We start from the raw sequence: 20,363 nt of genomic DNA, 5'->3' as shown, positions 1-20,363 counted from the left end.
CCTGTCCCTGGAAGGATGCCACCCCAGGATGGAGAGATGGAGCCAGGCTGCCAAAGAGCTGCTTAGGAGTGTCCTTTTATAGTCTCTAAAGACCACACCCACTTCTTCCCAAGTTGCTTTCCATTGGAAGATTGAATTAACTCTGAGGCCAGTCTCCACAAGCAAGTCACAACAAGGTTTCCCTAGTCACTGCTTAGCTGGGTGTGGTCACTCACACCTTTAATCCAAGAATCCTAGGGAACGGCCTTCTGAATTGGGAGGAGTTCTGGTTCAAGGCCTGCCTAGCCTAGACAGTGAAAACTTGTCTAAAAAAATGAGTAATTTTGCTACAATATTTTACTGTTTCTAGATATTTTGTGGTGTGCTTATATTTTTGATTTTTTTTTTTACAATTTAACAGGTAATTATATCATTCTGTGATTTTTAGCAAATATCAACATTTGAAGATCCTTATTATTTCTTTGATAATTTTGTTTCACTTATTTTTATCATAGTCACTTCAACTGCAACGTCTTTGAGATTCATCCCCTTTCTCTACCCACTCAACTTTCTGTTTTCTTTTTTTCTGTTTTTAAAGAATACAAGGGGATGCAGGTGGCTGTGGCTCATGCCTTTATCCCCAGCACTCTGGAGGCAGAGGCATACTGATGTCTGTGAGGTCAAGGCTAGCCTAGTATACAGAGTTAGTTCCAAGACAAGCTCCAAAGCTACACAGAGAAACCCTGTTTCAAAAAACAAACAAAAGAAATGTAGAATTAACTAAAACCCAAGATGCTGAGATTTTTCTCGTGAGGGAATTTTCTTGATAGAATCATTTGAAGTAGGAAGCCCCACCTAAACTCAGATGTTTTGAGGTGTGAGAATACACCTTACATCTTAGCTGCATCTTCTGGTGTCAGCCTCTATAAAGGGTTTGCTTTTTGTTAACTTGCCCTCGCTCTCACTGGCCAGTTCATCCCTTCACTGGTATAAGAGCCTTTTTTGGTGGTGGGGATTCCAAAGTACACTGAAGACTGCCTGAGACATCCAGCCTTGTACACTAAACAAATTGTCTCTCTCTATGTCTTTCTCTTTCTGTCTCGCTCTCTCTCTGTCTCACTCTCTCTTTCTCACTCTCTGTCTCTCTATCTCTGTCTCTGTCTCTCTCTCTTTCTCTCTCTCTCTCTCTATGTCTCTTTGTCACTCTCTCTGTCTCTCTCTTTCTGTCTCTCTCTCTTTCTGTCTCTCTGTCTGTGTCTCTCTGTGTCTGTCTGTCTCTGTCTCTCTGTCTCTCTGTCTCTCTCTCGCTGTCTCTCTCTGTCTCTCTCACACACACACCTCTCTATGTTTGTGCCTGAGTAGTCATTTAGTTTTGTTCTTCTAGATTCAGAGTAGTTACCACACTTATCTCTTGGGTATTAGTTAATTCCATATGTAGTTACATTTACAACCAGGAATAGCCATTACAAAGGATGACCACCTTGTGTTGAATGATCAGTTAGGAAGGTCATTTCTAATAGAGGCTAATTCTTTGTCTAGGGGTGGGACTCTTTCAAACTGTTTCACATCCATATCAACATTCATTTTTCTAGTCTTGTTTATGTAACCATTCCTAGGAGAGACTGTTTCTCAGCAGATTTCCTAGTATTCTGGCTCTTGCTATCTTTCTAACTCCTCTTCCACAATATATCTGCTGCCAGTGATGCTGGAGCTAGGATACAGATACATCTGATGGATTTCAGATCCCTAGAATCTCTTGATTTTTGCATTCTTCATTGTGATATTGTGTGAGTATCTGCTTATATGGCTTATTGCTTCTTTTTCCTTTTTTCATTTCTTGTTTTTTTTTTAATTTAAAATTGTTTTCATTTTACAAACCAATCAGTTTCCCCTCTCTCCCCTTCTCTCTCTTCCTACCACCTCCCCCCAATTCCCATCTAGTCCTCAGAGAGCAAAAGGCCTATCTTGTGGAGTCAACAAAGTCTGACACAGCATGTTGAGGCAGGACCTATCCCTCCTCCCTGCATTTGGGCTGAGCAAGGTGTCCCACCATAGGGCTCTAAAAACATCCAGTTCATGCACCAGGAATAAATCTTGGTACCACTGCCAAGGGCCCCACAAACAGATCAAGCCACATAACTGTCACTCACATTCAGAGGGCCTAGTTTGGTCCCATGCAGGTTCCACAGCTGTCAGTCCAGAGGCTCCCACTGGTTCTGTTCAGCTGTCTCTGTGGTTTTCCCATTCATGATCTTCATCCCCCTTGCTCATATAATCCTTCCCCCTCACTTCAACTGAACTCCAGGAGCTTGGCCTAGTGCTTGGCTGTAGATCTCTGCACCTGCTTCCATCAGTTACTGGATGAAGGCTCTCTTATGACAATTAGGGTAGTCACCAATCTGATTACAGGGGAAGGCCAGTTCAGGGACCCTCTTCACTATTGCTTGGAGTCTTATCTGGGGTCCTCTTTGTGGATTCCTGGTAATTTCCCTCGCATCAGGTTCTCCCTAACCCCATAATGGCTCTCTCTCTCTCTCTCTCTCTCTCTCTCTCTCTCTCACTCTCTCTCTCTCAAGATATCTCTTTCCTTGCTCTCCCTCTCTGTTTCTCCCCCAACTTGACAATCCCGTTCCCTCACGTTCTCCTTCCTCTTTCTCTTCCCCCTCTCAATTTACTCAGGGAATTTTATCTATTTTTCCTTTGTAAGGTGATCCATGCATGTTCCTTTTAGGGTCCTCCTTGTTACCTAGCTTCTCTGGGATTGTGGATTATGGCCTGATTATCCTTTGCTTTACATGTAATATCTACTATGAGTAAGTACACACCATGTTTGCCTTTCTGTTTCTGTGTTACCTCACACAGGTTTTTTTTTTCTAGTTCCATTCACTTGTCTGCAGATTTTATGATGTCATTTTGTTTTTAACCACTGAGTAATACTTCATTGTGTAAATTACCACATTTTCACTATCCATTCTTTGGTTGAGTGGCATCTAGGTTGTTTTTCAGGTTCTGGCTATTACAAATAAAGCTGCTGTGAACATAGTTGAGCAAATATCTTAATGGTGTGATTGAACATCTTTTGGGTAAATGCTCAAGAATGATATTGCTGAGTCTTGAGGTAGATTGATTCCCAATTACCTGAGAAGCTGCCGTACTGATATCCAAATTGGCTGTACAAGTTTGCACTCCCACCTGCAGTGGAGGGGTGTTCTCCTTACTCCACATCGTTTCCAACATAAGCTGTCATAAGTGTTTTTGATCTTAGCCATTCTAACAGGTATAAGATGCTATCTCAGGGTCATTTTGATTTGCATTTCCCTGATGGCAAGGATGTTGAGCAATTCTTTAAATGTCTTTCAATCTTTTGAGATTCTTCTGTTGAGAATTCTGTTTAGATCTGTACCCCATTTTTTTATTTGGATGTTTTTATAAGAGGGGCTAGTGTCTTGCTCTGGGGCTCTTGGTGGGTTGGGAAATTAGACTTATTGAGAACAAATGTACAAGGAAGTACTGGACTACTATGTACATTTGGAGGGCAAGTGTAGAGTTATAAGAAAATGAAAGAGTGAGATATTTCAATTAGAGGATAATGCATATGTAATTGAGAGCTATTTATTTTGAAGAAGTGTTATGATATAGAGACTCAAGATGAGAGCAATGTGTCACAGGACTATAGTCAAGGTCACCTTGGTGATGACTGGGGAAAAATGAAGGAATAGAATGGACAAAGAAACAGTTTATTTTGGGAAGACAAACTAGAAATAGCCTAGTAGTCATAACAAGAAGCTGAGTTGAAAAGCAGTCTTTGTCTTGCAATCCTTCTCTATTGTTATTTCATATGTCCCTTTGATCTAATTCTATCCCTGCTTAAAAACATTCTGATAGTGTTAAGGATGAACCTAGAACCCTATACATGGTTAGGCAAACTCTCTACCACTGAGCTCTACTCCCAGCCTTCTTTCTTGGGCTTTCTCAACTAGTTAGGTCAGTTTTACCTATGTCGTATGCCAAACAACAACTTCTAAATATCCTTTCCTTTTTCATCTTCTTTTTCAGGCAAAACTTTATGACTCAAGCCAAGCAGGTCAATTATTCTAACCTTTCAAACATATGCTCCATCCTTTGACCTACACAGGCTCCCAAATGTGCCTTCCATTTTTTATTATGAGTTACGAACATAAACTGAGCATGCTCAGGAAAGTATTTCTTAATGATGTATGTGCATGCTTGTTAAGTAAATAAAAGCCCCACATGTCTGCTTTATAAATAGCTGCCTATCCTGCCTACCTGTGTCAGGTAGTGAGTCTATCACCACCGTTATTTCTTGACCACCCTTGCTTTGATTTTGCATTTTACTGCGTGTGTCCAGTCATCCTGCGCTATCTTCTACCATGATTGTTTAATGTTGGCCTCTGTCTATCCCTTCCTTGTCTTCCATTGTACATACGTTCTCTAGCCTCTTGAGCTTTCAGAATTCAAGTAAAACACAATCAAATGCCTCTCCTCTTGCTTTTCTGTGGTCATCCGTCGCTTAATCCACTAATGACATCTGTCTTCCAGATTGCCCTGGAGTAGGGGATATAATCCCAGCATTGGCAGGAGGCAGGGTTATTATTAGGAGGCCAGCCTGGATCATACAATGAGTTTCTGTATAGCCTGGAAAATAAAGATTCTGCCTCAAAACAGACAAATACTCCCAAAATAACAATAAAAAGTTCTCCCCTTCTTTTTGCATTTTCTGTTTTATTAGTAGAAGCTCTTTTAAATAAAATCTCAGTTAAAACCCTGTCAGTGGAACAGGTAATTGTGCAACTATTTTTAGTATGGTTGGTCCCTCTAAGGTTGAGCCATAAGCAACCTTAATATCTGAATGTTATGGTATAAAGTGGGACCTTGTTGGCTTGATTGCTCCTTCATGTTTCTCTTACAGCCAATGTTTCTTATATGCACCTTCAAACTCTCTTGCTCTGATTTCTATACCAGCCACAGGGCTGACAATCAGTTTCATACAGCCGTCAACAGCCTTGCAGAAGGATGAGTTGACCCTTTACACCTTAACTTCACCTGTCATGTTGGTCCTGTTGGTACAGAACCCCTTTGGGCTTTCAAATGTGACACCCAAGCAGAAGGTGTCAATGCCACTCATGACAATCCATGGCCAAAGGACATGCACCTCTATATCTTTCCCTAGGAAAATGGCCTCAATCTGTATTCTACCGGGTTCTCTGCTTTCCCTTAGGCTCAAATACCCAGGTACCTAATGACACTGACTCAACTGCATAATGTATCACTTTCCAAAGCATCTTCTCACTCTCCCCTCCCTCTTCCCTGCCTTCTGGACTCACACTCCCAGATGTGCTTCATTGAGGCTTTATTTATGTATTTATTTTTGAGGAAGGAGTCTATGATATCCTCTAACTTAGGAAAAGCTTTTCTAAGGCACTCCAAAGATTTTTCTTGGTTTTCAATCATTGCTCTGGAATAAAATGAGGCTAAGACAGCTGGCTGAGGTATATCTACCTAAGAACTGCTAATTAGTCTAAGGGCCGAGCAGACTACTTGCACTTAAGGTGCTTAAATAAAATTTCAAAGTATAGAACTTCAAGTAGGGTATGGACATGAAAAACAAAGATTTTTTTGGTAAAGGTATAAAATATGAAACTTCTTAGAGAATGTATTTGTCCTAGTTTGGAGTTTTGCCTTTAACAACAAATGAATGATCAGATTTAGGTGGCTAGGGCTTTCTATCTCCACAGCCTCAGGCAGTTTAAGAACACACACCATGGGTACTTGCCTCATCCTTTCTAAACTGGTAATTGTCGTGGTTCCTTTAAGAAGCAAGCCGATACCATGGAAGACAGCAGTCACCTCCTACGCCCTACGCCTCCACACGCCCAGGAAACATCTTGTGTGTACTTAAGCTGTCTCTGACATACATAATTACTTTTTCATTCTTGACTAATCAGTCTTGTTTGCCCCTTTAGCAAAGAGAACAGTGTATTTTTGAACATAAAAGATTGGTAAGAAAAGCAAAATAAAGACTCCCACAAAAAAGTAAAATCTAGTGTAAATCTGTACAAATAGCAACAAATAGAAGATGGGGAAGGAAAGCCCAGGAGTTTCAGACAAGGGGTATTTATCAAGTGCTGGCTGAGGATCCAATCCCATTGGGTATTTGAAGATGCTTTCTTCCAAGTTCTGGGCAGTTAAGGGTTAAGGGTAGTGGCTGCAATCCTCCTGCTTGGGAGAAGTGGGATTAATTTTGATATTTCAAGATTAAGGTCAGTTTTATCAACAGGCTGCCACATTCTGTCTACACCACTCCCCGATCTACTAGCACCCTACTTCTGATCTTCAAAACCTCTTTGGGCTTCTGTGGAATATCCTCAGAGATCTGCTCTAAGACAAAGACGACTCACCCTTAGCCTTTCTTTCTACTAGACTCTAACGACATAGAAGAGAGAAAGAACTCTATATCACTCTAAGAATGTCAGAATGATTGTGAAGTTAGCCTTCCCATTCAGCACACAGCATGTACAATCTTTTTTAAAGGACCTGGAAGCTTTCCCAAGAGATTGAATCTATTTCCTTATCTCTTGGCTATGGACTGGACTGATATGAGAGTTATGTTGGCCAATATCATGTGGTGGAAGTGAGAAGTCTGGGTCTCAAGAGGATGTCAACAAACTCTAAACAGCTTGCTGTAGAAGGGAAGGCCATATGGAACCAGAGGAAGCCTCAGCAATAGATGGTCAGTTGCTACCCAGTGGGTCCACAGTTGACACAATCATAGACCAGCCAAGATTAGAACTCTGCCAGGCTTAACTCAAATGCCACACCAAAGAATTGTGAGTTAAGTAAATTATTTCCTATTTTAAGGTACAATATGTTATATAGCAATTGCTAAGAATTCTTAGCCTTCACTATATTCCTCAGATCACATTGCCTCAGATCAGGTTTCTTGTATCATTAATAGTATTGGCAAAAGTAAGGATTCTAGTCTGTGTTTGGAAACAATTATAGGATAGCACCATTTGTTTCTCACAGTAGCACATAACATGTTGCTCCTGGTTTGGGAACACAAATGATGGAAAAAGCAGTACTTGACTTTAATGACATTTGGGTGACTATAAGAGACTGACTAAACTTTTTGTTTGTTTGTTTGTTTGTTTTTCGAGACAGGGTTTCTCTGTGTAGCTTTGTGCCTTTCCTGGAACTCGCTTTGTAGACCAGGCTGGCTTTGAACTCACAGAGATCTGTCTGCCTCTGCCTCCCGATTGCTGGGATTAAAGGCGTGTGCCACCACCGCCTGGTGAGACTGACTAAACTTTCCTGGTGAAAATGTAGCACATTGACTACCAATTAGGAAATCAGTGGGCTGTTCTGGTAGAGCTGATAAGGGCATAGAATATCTTAGATACAAAACTAACTTACTACAGCTAAATGAAATCTTGTGCAAATATCATGTGCCCATATAAATGATGAGTACGTTCTCTGATTAAAAGTGAGCAGAAAGACCTGTTCTATGCCCAGTGTTACTAATTGTGTTTCCTGTATCTGTGTCTACCTGGTGGCACATAGCTTTACAAGGCATTTTAATGGTTCTTATCCCTTTATATTTTCCTACCTACCTTATGAAATAGGAAGCAAGAGTATTATTTATTGTAGCTATATTGCTTTAACACATGAAACTAGAGTTCAGAGAAGTCTTATGTTGCTTAATTGTTCATTCACAACTTACTACTGGGTAGTAGGAAATATAATGTCTTCTGCAAAAAAAAAAATTTTGTTTGTGGGAAAATATAGTTGTGGATGAGGGTGAAGGTAGGTAAGACTGGAGTTCCCTCAGGAAAGCAATACACTTCAGCAGTCTTACAACTTGACATGTGTTATCTTGCTCTTCCTTGAGGAAAGCCAGGGTTTTAGTGCTAAGGGTACATGTCACAGAAGAAGGATGGACTGAAAGAACATGAAGTAGGTTACAGGTAGCACATTTCTCCAGGGCAGGGTTTAGGGAAGAAGCTTGGGGAATGGTACAAATTTCAGGAAGGGGTTGTCTTAGTTGGAACCTTCTTAGACAGGGATGCCCAGACAGAGGATTATGGCAGGCAGTTCATATGAGCAGGGTTGTGGGAAAGAGACAAAAAAACAGCAGTCAATAAAGAAAGGTGAGGTGATATATTTTGCACCTCATTAAAGCTTATTTGGAGATCAGAGGACAGAGCCAGCCACTAGTTTACACATAGAGGCTAATCACATCATAAAATATTTAGAAACAGTAAAATATTGTAGCAAAATTACTCATTATTTTTGTTTAGACAAGTTCTCACTGTCTAGGCTAGGCAGGCCTCGAACTAAAACTCCTCCCAATTCAGCAGGCCATTCCCTAGGATTCTTGGATTAAAGGTGTGAGCTACCACATCCAGCTAAGCAGTGACTCCAGAAATCTTGTGGAGATTTGCTTGTGGAACTTGGCCTGAGAGTTAATTCAGTCTTCCATCCATTTAGAATATATCTACAGGAAGTCACCAACGGAAAGCAACTTGGGAAGAAGTGGGCGTGGTCTTTGGAGACTATAACAGGACACTCCAAGAGCCAGCCAGGTTCATTCCTCACCAGACCAGACAGAGTGTGTTTCCAAACATTCTGGCTCCAGAGTCTGCTAGATCTATCCACACTTTGAGGATTGGACCCTAGAGCTGAACTGATATTATTCTGTCCTGACTCAATATTGCTGAGGCCAGACACAAGTCTGTGGAGAAATGGAGTCAGACATCTCACAAGCCTTCCAGGAAGTACTCACCTGCTTCATCTGCCTGAACTACCTTACAGACACAGTCACCATAAGCTGTGGCCACAGCTTCTGTCGAGCCTGCCTCCACCTTTCTTGGGAAGACATCCAGCTTCCTGTCCATTGCCCTATGTGTAGGGAACCATCCGAGGAGAAGGACTTCAGAACCAACACTGTTCTGAAGAAGCTGGTGTCCATTGCCAGACAAGCCAGCCTCATGAAGTACCTGAGCTCTGAGGAGCATAAATGTGTGACCCACAAGGAGACAAAGAGGATCTTCTGTGTTGAGAACAGGATCTACCTCTGTCAGCTCTGCTCTGACTTCTATGAGCACAGAGGTCACCAACACAGTCCCATCGAAGTAGCTGCTGAGGGGCAAATGGAAAGACTTTTACAGCAAATGTCATCTTTGAGGGAGAAGATCCAAGAAAATAAATGGAATATAGAGGCAGAGAACAGAACGACAACTCTGTGGACGGACTACTTGACACTGTGGAAGCAAATGGTCAGAGCAGAGTATAGGAGACTGTGTCCGGTGCGGGGTCAAGAGGAAGAGCAACATATTGAGTGTATGCAAAACGAAGGCCAACGTGTTTTAGAGAAGCTCAGGAGAAGGGAAGCCATGATGGTCCAAAAGAGCCAACAGCTAAGAGGAATGTATCAGGAGCTGATGGCAATGTCCCAGGAGCCACATGAGCTACTGCTCCAGGGTTTGGATGACATGTTCAGGAGGAGTGAGTCAATGCAGGAGCTGAGCATGCCCCAGACTCTGGATCTAGAGCTTAGTTCTCTACCCATCAGTGGACTAACTGAAAGGTACAGCCACTTCCAAGTGAACATTGTCTTTGAATTTACAAGCATATGCCATGACAACGTGAAGCTCTTTAACGTCATGAGGAGATGCAGCTTCAGACCTCATGGTGAGGATAGATCTGTGGATTCTGGTAGATCCTATTTGGCTTCCTGGGGATCATGGAGCTTCATCTCAGGGAAATATTACTAGGAGCTGGATTTGAACAATTCTTTGGACTGGGCTGTGGAGGTCTGTAAGGATTCCTGGTTAAGCAACAGAAACCAGCTCAATGAATCTGAGGGTGCATTTCTTCTTGTGTGTGTGAAGGAGGGTGATCATTACAGTCTCCTCACCACTTGCCCAATATTCCTGAACTATATAGAGAAGCCACTGGGCCAGACTGATGTGTTCCTCGATTGTGGAGAGGTATGTTTAAGTTTCCTGAATGTTGCCAAGAGTTCCCTTATATACAAGTATCCTCCTGGCACCTTCAATCCCTCTGTCAGGCCTTTTTTCTCCACTGGCCCCATGTGATCCTTGGAAGATGTAATCCAAGTACTTCAGTGTTTTTAAGTATTTCTTAATGTAATGTTACCTCATTTATTGTTATTAAATATTAAAATATTATTAAATGAAAAATAAAGAGTATCTTCAATTTTCTGTCTTCAGCCCTGAAGTGAAAAACCTGAACTCTAGATCAGTAGTTCTCTGTCTGGTCCCTTTTGTGCCCAGGTTCGTATGGCGGTGTTTTATTTGTGCTCTGATAAATAAAGCTTGCCTGAGGTTCAAAGGAAAAAAAGCCATCCACTATATGAAACATAGAAATCAGGCAGTGGTAGCACATGCCTTTAATCCTACCATTGGGGAGGCAGAGATTCATCCAGATCTCTGTGAGTTCAAGGCCACACTGGGAACAGAGCCAGGTGTGGTGTCACACACCTTTCATCCCAGCACTAGTTAACCATAGAGGTCTACAGGTCTATACAGACAGACAGGAAGTGATAGAGCTGGGCAGAGAAAGGAAGGAAGATGGCAGGGGATAGAAACAGTACCTGAGGCATGAGGAGACAGGAACTAAAGAGCAGTTCAACTGAGACCCTCAGGGGTGAGGACTCAGAGGCTTTCAGTGTGAGGATTCACAGAAACAGGATTGGCTCAGGAGTTGGCTATGGCTTGTTCTGTTTCTCTGATCTTTCAGCTTTCACCCCAATATCTGGCTCTTGTTTTTTTTTTTTTTTTTTCTTTTTTTTTTATTAGTAAGACCATTTACAATTTGTGTTACATGTTCTGGAGGACACCAGGAAAATCGTGGACTATTGACATTAAAAATATATGGACTACTGAGTGTGGTAGTACACAGCTGTCATTCTAGTATTCAAGAGACTGGGAAAGAAAGTGGGAAATTCAAGGGCAGCATGGGTTATACCTTTCTCATAAGAATGAAACACATTAAAACTCTGATGTTCAGCAGAAGCAGTACAAATTGGCACAATCACTTTAGTAAACTAGGAAGATCTAATAAAGCTAAACATGTCCATACCCAATGACTCAGTAATATCATTTGTAGGTATCTGCATGCTAGAAATCTATACTTTTTATTCACCAAGAGACATGTATTAGCATAGTTGTAGGAAACAATCTTCATAGCAGAGCCTGGCGAGATGGTTCAGTGAGTAATAGCTTTTGCTGAGCAAACACAAAGATCTGAGTTCCAATCCTCAGCACACATATAAAAGCCAGGCAAGGCCTCTCATGCCTTTTACCCCAGCATTGAAGGTTGGATACAAGCGTATGCTGGGATCATGCTGGTTAGGCACCTAGCTAAAATGGAGTTTCAGGTTCAGTGATAGATCCTTTATCAAGGGAATAACCTAGTGTGTAATAGAGCAGGACATCTGACATCCCTCTCTGGTCTCACCCAAACACAATATGCCCATGCACATTTCTATCATACATACAAATAAAGTGTTCATCACAATAGCCAAAGTAAAACTTCTGTGCTCATCATCAATAGAATGAGAAATAAATCACATTTGATTAATCATGGGACACTGTGGCGATATATTGTGCATCCCAATAATACTTATCTGTGGATCAGCAGAGTGATCCAGCCACTAGATTAGACATAGAGGCTAGATAGTGTTGGCACACACCCTTAATCCTATCACTTGGGAGAGACAGATGGTTCTGGATGTCCATGAGTTCAAGGCCACACTGGGAACAGAGGCAGGTGTTGTGGCACATGCCAACACTTGAGATCTCATGTGTTTGCTTGTGAAGCACACATGCCTTTAATCCCAGCACTAAGAAGGAAGGAAGATGACAGGGCCAAGAAAGGTATATAAGGTGTGAGTATACAGGAGGTCTTTCTCTTGAGGCTGAGGATTTTGTAGAGGTAAGAACGTGGCTATAGGTTGTTCTGTTTCTCTGATCTTTCAGCTTTCACCCCAATATCTGGCTCCTGGTTTTTTTTTTATTAGTAATAAGACCGTTTAGCAATTTGTGTTACAGTTAAGAGCACTGTCTGTTCTCCCAGAGAATGTGTGTTCTATCCCTCACTCCCACATTGTAACTCACAACCATCTATAACTCTAGTCTTAGGGGATGCAACACCCTTTTCTGTGGACAACAGTCATACACATAATGTATAGACATTTGTGGAGGCAAAACACACATACACTAAAATAATTTTAAAAGAGGGATGAAAGATAGAAATGCACAGGAGATCAAGAAGAAAGCCTCCTTCCAAGAAGACATGGGGCAACCTTTGATTTTGTGTAGGAGGGTCTTTTGCCAGTGCCTGAATGGAGAAAGGAGATTTAGCCTTTCCAGTGTTCTGTTGTTACATTACTAATGCATTTCTTGGGTTGCTATATTATCTGCAAAGCGTCATTTCTGGGACATCCACCTTCAATTAGCCAGAAGTAGATGAATGCATGAAAGCTAAGCCTGGACAAATGTAATTGTCAAAGCAAATATGCTGCCCAGAGCATCTGAAAGCAAACTGCCTGCACTCATCTTTCCTGTGAAAACCCACTCACTTTGGCTGAGAACAGATGGAGTTTGGTACATTCTGCACAGCCTGAATATTGACCCCCCCCCCATCAGTTCTGACATATGCAGTACATAATCACCTCTTCTGTTTTTTAGCACCCTCTATATTACCATGATTTTATGAAATAGATGTGTTCTTGCTGTTGCTCCTTTGTAAGAGGGTAAAAAATCCTGCAATTGCTTTCTGACAAGGACTTATCAGTGGTCTTCCTGCTTCTCCACTGCCCTTGTCAAACCCCTGGAGAGATTCCTGAGTAAAATGATCCACCCACCACCACCAACCAAGATAAATGCACTTGCATTACTACTATGGGTTATGGAGAGAAGAAGTGATGTAGAGGAAATGATAGGAGATGGTGGAGAGATGGTACAGTGATGCAGGTGGTGGCTGCTTTATGGTGACAGAGGTGTTGGCAGTGGAGGTGATTATAGTGTGTGTGTATGTGTGTGTGTGTGTGTGTGTGTGTGTGTGTGTGTGTGTGTGTGTAATAAAGTGATGATGAAGATGGAGAGGATAGAAATGCCAGTTCAGATAATGAAGTGATACAGGCAGTAGGACAAGTAGTGTTAGGGGAGGTGGTGGTGTCAGAAGCCACAATAGTCACAAGTGAGTGGTTATGTGAGAATTAAGGACAGCTTCTTATAAGAACTTGTCTACAAATGTTCAAAGCACGATTGGCCATAATAGACCAAAGGAGATATAACCTAGGTGTTCTCTAACTGAAGAACATGTAAATATATCTAGAACAGGTTATCAGAACGAAGACAAGTTGTCTCTTCTCATTGGGATTGTGTTGAAATGGAACATCTTTGATTTCATACCCAGGGTCCTTGTTAAATACAACCAGCTTCTTAGAACCAACTGAGTAACGTATGTAGGCTTTGTCTTCCGGTATAAGTATAACATCAGACAAGAGCCGGTAGCCGGGGTCTATAATTTTTAATAATTTTAAACTAGCTACAAAATGTCAATCACTTCACAAACCAACAGAGGAGACAGGAGGGATTTAATATACATGCTGTAATGATATTTATCTCACAATTTATCTATATTTCATTCATTTATATAATTTTTTAAAGGTTTCTTTATCAGCTACTAAACATCTCAGCAATTTGGTGTGCATAGCTCTAGATTAAGCAACAAGGAATTGTACTGATGACAAACCACAGGGAAATAGTGATCAACAAGAGTCAGACTTCAAAGATCTACATCTTCGCATCTTCCACAGCAAGAGTTGTCTCCAAAACATAGCTTTCAAAAGCAGCAAACAGACCCTATATTACATCCATCTCACATAGTTTCAGCCAAACATATTTTGCTAGAAATGATTAAATGGTGTGTCAACTCCATTTTTTGTTGTTGTTGTTTAAAAATAAAAAGAAAAAAAAAAGAAGGGATGGCTATGACCAGTAAGTCTGTATGTTGACAGAAAACAAGAGACACAGCTGCAGGTTTTGCTGGTATGACTTAATCTCGACAGTGTCCCAATACTGAGCATGCGTTGTTGTTTTGTTATTGTTGCTGTTGTGTGTGTTTTCTTGTCAGGATGCTACTGTCATGGAAGGTTTTTGTTTAAGTAGGAATAATCTAAAAATCTATTTAGTTCTCATGCATAAATGCATCAATCACATCACTTTTTAGTGCAATGCCTGTTATGTAATTTCACATTGTCTAATCATGAAATCATAAAGACAGATAATAGCCATGAGGAACCAAAGACAGCACATTTGGAGAGAGTCAGAGCCTGACACCCGAAGAAAGGACTGTGGCAGTAGCTCTGTGGAATGTCACAGTTTTACGAGAACAATACTGTGTATTGAGAGAATCAACAGCACATTGAGCATTCCTAAATTGTTGTCATTCAGCAAACGCCACTGAGAAAAGAAAAAAATGAGACCCAAGACATCTTAGGTTAGGAATTGGAGCCACCAGATGACTACTATGTACAACCTTTGGAAAGAAAGAGAGCCAGAGAGAACAAAAGACACATAGTATCACTGGGAATCTGACAGACCACACAGGACACTTACAATGGGGGGCGACTGTGTGTGTGTGTGTGTGTGTGTGTGTGTGTGTGTGTGTGTGTGTGTGCAAGACCTACTAGGTAATACCATGAGAAAAGCATGAAGGAGCTCTCTTGTCCAACAATATTTGGAGGAGAGCAAAGCAGAAGGGCAAATTTAACCACTTCCGAGCATCTTTGTCGCGCGTTGGTTGGCTTCATCGATTCTGGTTTTGTTGGAATCAGCCTAGAAAAGAGACCACAAGAGAGGTCTTAGATTACTCCTTAAAGTCCCATTCACCCTCTGGGTCCACTCAACCTTGAAACTTCCCCATTCAGAACCACCACTTTTTCTTTTTCTCCCTAGGACCATTGCTATGGCCTTAAGCGGACAAGGTCACAGAAACTTGACTTGGATTTTTAACTACTTCCCTCACTGGATAGCATCTGTTTTTTGAGGACAGGGTTATATCATTTATCTTTCTATGCTGGAAAAGTACTCAGTACTCAATGACTTCTGTGGAAGCAAGGCTATCTGTTCAGCTGAACTGAACTGTCACCACTTGTTAGATCCTTCTTGGCTCACTTATTCAGCAGTGTCTGTTTGGACCAATTACATCTTAGATCTCAACTTTCTTGTTTATAAGAAGGGCAGGTAAAGAATAGTGCTAATGTGTATGACATCAACAGTGTTCTACTCATTAAACCTGGATGACATTAATCATTGGGTGTACATAGTTATTTGCTACTTTTTCCAAGGAGAGAAACAAAGCAGATAGGAATACAGGCAATTCTCTAGAGTCTTAGTAATTGAGGGAAAGTCAATTTGCAAGCAGCCTGGATTCAGAAAACACACTATTACTCACTCTGCTATAGAGGTTTCCTGTGATGCATTAATTGAGCATACATATATAATGGACATTAAAAATGTCTGTCCTGAGTAAGTGCTTATTGTGTCTTATCTTATAGTTATTGTTACTGAGTTGAAGTTTGGTATGCTTCAGGTTATTTACTGGCCTTTAAACCCTATTTTCCTTTTTTTTTTTTTTTTTTTCTAATTCAAGCAAATGGATTCAATATTTCCTTGGTGTTCTTGTTGGGGCATCCCTACATAGGAGCATGCTGTCATTAAAGACAGCAATGTTTAAGTGCCCATTTTGAAGACTCACTTCCATGAGTCTGGTAACCAGCTTATCTTTAACAAAAGCACAATTGCTATAATTTTGTGCCTCGTTTCCCTCAGCCTCATGTTGACTTATTCACTCTTTGAGTCACATCTTGCTGTATACACAGCATGAAACCCAGGAATGCCACAAGGTTAGACCTTTATCCACCAGGGAATTAACTGTTCCCATGACCATGGAGAAAGGTAAGTCAGCAAGTAGAGGCAGTTGCTCTTTCCTGTCACATGTCATAATGGTGTTTACAACTCCATAGCCTCGCAGAGGAGAGAGCCACTAGGTGGTCCAGAAGAGCCCAGTTAGTTCTCTGCTGAGCCATTATCACTCACTGATCACAGGTGCTGCACCTACTTCCCCATTTCCAATCTCCACTGGGTAGGGTGTTCTATATTCAGTTTGAATTTGTGAATTCCTAGGACACTGGAGTCATCCATATTCAGAGTTGCAAAGTTGAACATATTTCTAGATTATTCACAACTGAATTATCTGGCCATGGTTCTCTACCATCTGTTTGGTTAATCAGAAATTGGCTTCAAAATGAATATTTACATCATAAGAGAGAACATTGATTTGTCCTGATTGTCCTGAACTATAGACACATATATTAGACTCCCAGGATTCTCATTTGTAAAATGGATAATCCCCACCCCCTAATTTTGTTTAGTTCCCAAATTCTTCTGTACCTACAAACTGTATCAGGCATAATCATACTTTGGTACAAAGGAAAATTTCTAGCTCAGACCAATTTGAAATGTTCCTATGGATTGAATCATACTGTTTCTAGACTGAGCGCAGAAAAGCTGAGTGAGAAAATAATCCACTTTAAAATAAATGTCATTTCTAAAGGCAAATAGAGACCATCTTGTTGATGAATGCACTGCTGGCCTTCCCAAGGCGGTTCCAGGGATTTCTAAGTAGAACAGAAGCTATTCTTGGGATAGTCTCAAAGGACAGGGTGGACCTGGAACACCTTCGTTCAATGGGTGCCTGTCATTTTGCCTCAAGTTCTCTCAGAAGCACACTCAAATTCCGGACCCATAATACATGACATAAAAGTACTTTCTATGTTATACAAAATAAATAGCACCTTTTAGAAACCCAAACCAAACCAAACCAAACAAACAACAACAACAACAACAAAACAGAATCTCCCTTCAGGTATGTCCCTTGGAAAATGCTTCTATGCTCATCATATTTATGTGTTGAGAATTTTTTTGTTTTGTTTTAATAAAGGCAGCTACCCCACTCCATTTTTCATGTTTGATTTTAGAGGATCCTAAGCTTGCTGACGTTTCCAATATGTGCTACATGACTTCCTTTTATGATAGGCTACAGTATCCATCAGGGAGCCCAGACATTGTTAGAAGGAGCTACTGAACCCATGTGTCTGAGCCCTCAACTTCATGGCAGATGGTGTACTGGCCCAGATCAGACATCTAGAACGGTGTGCTTACTATGCCGTACACCAGCCTTTTCAGATTCCAGGCTTAAACTGTTCTCCAATCTTTCAGGTTGCAGAGCTGCTGAACAGCAAATCCCTTTTAGCAGTAATCGCCTTAGTTCTCGGGCTGTGTGTTTCCCACTGACAGAAGACCTCAAGGACTGCCCAGCTTGCATATCACACATCTACTTCCACTGGCTTCACCTTGAAGTTTAAACATCTCCATTGTTTCCTTACTGCCAGTTTGTATAAAGCTTGGGATGGAAACTTACTTCCAATTTCCAGTTTTCTGGAAGAACTGGGTGATTGTAGCTTTGGAAGACTGTACATAAAAACACCCATAAGCAAAAACATGAAGTAATTTCTTAAAAATCCACACGAATATATGAAAACTCTCATTGTTTTGAATTTCCCAGACTTCACTATCAACCTAAATGCTGATAAGAAAAGATCATGATGGTGTGGACGTGGGATGAAGATCACTGATGAGGTCAGGAGAGAAGAAATTTGCTTTGCTTTGCCTACTGTGTGGTTTTAACTCAATCCTATACACGCAGAGACTTTTGAATACAGTTCACAGAGACCAGAGCTTCCTTGAGAAAGGGAGAGTCTGCTAATAAGGGTGCAGCTTGGCAACATGATTGGCTGGATTCAAAGGGGCTCTGTTTAAACTGTGTCCAGATTGTGATTTTGAGGGGGAAAAGGAGCAATTTCTATTTCAAATGTTAACCAGGCTAAACTAATTATTAAAAGGCAATTATACCCCTTCCCCTTACCTTGGTGACTCAGCAGTCTAGGGTTGATGGCAGCTATTTCCCATCAAGTTGCCTGGCTTTTCCTTAAACCTTTAACCCTGTGTATGCCTTTATGTGTGCAGCTTAGTACAGAAGGTTCTTGCCATACCAGAGAACTACACTTGCAGAGGTAGCAGAATGTGGTCTCTGCTGCCTTTTCAGGAGCAATAAATATTTTCTTTTTTTTCAAGTTCCAGTAACTCAAAGGTTGACCCGGTTATGTGAGCAAAACTCTCTTCTCCGGAACCCTGCCTGGCTTTGTTGAGGTTAACTGCTTGGTCCACTGATAGAAAACAAGCACTTCCTGTTTTCTCAGATTGTTTTTCCTTCTGGAAAACAATTCAGCAATTATTTCTTTGCTCAATTTTTCCTTTAGGGCTATAATGGCTTAGGCCAGGCTGCATTGGCTCCAGCACTTTTTAAACCTTTCAATACGATTCTAAAAATCCATTGGCTCTCACAGCGTTAAAAGCTTTATCATAGTTTCAAAAGCTGCTTAGCTATGACAAGCATGTTGTAACTTGCAGATAAAAGCAAAGCCCAAGCATTTTGTCAGCCAGCTCTGACATTTGTGTAGACCTTAGTATACTGGTCAGGCAGAATATTATGTGACCAGATATTGTTTATCTGGAGGACTTTTGACACAATATTATCTTTTCATCCCTTCAAGGCTTTGAAGGATGCTTGGGGACCAAGAAACCACTACTTAGCTTTGTGATTTAAAAATTAACCCACTTTGCTCCTTGCAATGAAAAAGATATTATAAAGAGGTTCAAGATCTCAGATTAAGAAGTTCAGTGTCTCATAGATAATAAACACACAGCATAAGAGGAACTAGACAGAAATTACATATATAAAATCACTATTAAACACTTAATGCACCTTTCTCCCTCTGTTGGTATTTGGACAGTTAAAATATTATAATTAATATTCAACATGCTACTATTAGGACTGAGGAAAATGAAGGGAAGGAGAACTAATGTCTGATTTGTATGGTGAGTGGTTTCATGGTTTTAGTGTCCTGATACAACTTTCTTGGCAGCGGAAATATAATTTGTCTCATTTTCATGTGTTCTAAGTGCCTAGCACATGCTTGGCATGGGAGAAATTGAGAAAAAATACTGACTACATTTAATTGTATACTCTGGGGTTCAAGGTATAGTTCATTGGTGGAACACTTTTCTAGCACACCCAAGGCCCTGTGCTCAATCACCAGCACCCACAATAAATCAAAATCCAAACTACATTCTAATCTTCTTTCCAGCTCTGTTGCTGAATCCCACGTTTTTGTCTTCAAGTATTAAGAGTAAAATATCCAGCAACTACTGTGCCTGGATGCCATGTCCCCTTCCTAGTGGCAACCAGTGGTCACCACCTGATAGCTGTGGGCTCACCTTCTCCATGATCCTGTCGATCTGGCGATTCTGGGTATCGATCTCATTGCCCATGTCTAGGGCCATATGACGGAGGTTGCCAATGATGCCGCTCACCTGCTCCAGGTTCTCATCCATTTCATTTTCCCGGGCATCATTTGTTACCCTGGGAGCCAAAGAGCAATTTTGGATGACAGAGTGTGAGAAGAAAGTTGGTATCAAGAAGTAGAGTTTGTAGGAAGTTTACAGACACCTAGGGATCTACCTTATTCTTAGTCAATATACCAACATGCCTTAACATCTGTCTGTTTCAAATGTAGTTTTAAAATCAGTGTTTTGAGCTCAAGGTGTAGCTTAATAGTAAAGTACTTGTGTGTTTATGCAAAAACTGTATTTGGGAGCCTTGAATTCTCTCTATGTATCTTTCTCTGATAAGGTTTGGCTATGAAGCCAAGGCTGGTGGAGATCTCGATTCACTCTCCTCATCCTGTCCAGTGTTAATCTTGCAGGTATATACCACTACATCTGCTTTGACTTTGTAGTTCTAAAGAAGGCATATATCAATTTAATTTACTTCCATGATTTCTCAAACTACATACATCATTTACTCATTCTTACATGTGTATTTTAGTTATTATTTTATTTATTTATTTATTTACTTTTTGTTTTTCAAGACAGGGTCTCTCTATGTATGCCTGGCTGTCCCAGAGCTCACTCTGTAGACCAGGCTGGCCTCAAACTCAGAGATCTGCCTGACTCTGCCTCCTGAGTACTGGGATTAAAGGCATGAACCACCATCACTCAGCCTATTTTACTTATTTTTAATGTGTGTATGTATGTTTGTGGTATATGTGTATGTGTGTGATCTGTATGTGTGTGTTCATGTGTGAGTCCTGGTGTGTCCCGTCTTATCCATGTAAACATCAGAGGATAGCCTCAGGTGTAGGTCCTCAC

The 20,363-nt window shown here is 40.9% G+C and overlaps 1 protein-coding gene across 2 annotated transcripts in view; it reads right to left on the bottom strand.

Annotated features, from left to right (window-relative positions):
- Positions 1-14,053: 14,053 nt before the first annotated feature.
- The window catches only part of Snap25 (synaptosome associated protein 25), a 78,654-nt gene continuing 72,344 nt past the window's right edge, over positions 14,054-20,363 (bottom strand). Inside the window, exons 7-8 of one of the 2 annotated variants that reach the window (XM_059259604.1) lie at positions 19,431-19,575; positions 14,054-14,867 (exon numbers count right to left, since the gene is read on the bottom strand). In XM_059259604.1, coding sequence (XP_059115587.1) covers positions 14,799-14,867; positions 19,431-19,575 — 214 coding nt within the window. In that variant the 3' untranslated portion in view covers positions 14,054-14,798. The remainder of the gene's footprint in view (positions 14,868-19,430; positions 19,576-20,363) is intronic. The other variant, XM_059259605.1, reaches the window with a different exon arrangement.

The sequence above is a fragment of the Peromyscus eremicus genome, chromosome 4 (genome assembly GCF_949786415.1).
Source record: "Peromyscus eremicus chromosome 4, PerEre_H2_v1, whole genome shotgun sequence".
Classification (NCBI taxonomy): Eukaryota; Metazoa; Chordata; class Mammalia; order Rodentia; family Cricetidae; genus Peromyscus; species Peromyscus eremicus.
Note: the sequence above shows the minus strand (reverse complement) of the source record. Positions and strands in the feature narration are given on the sequence as shown.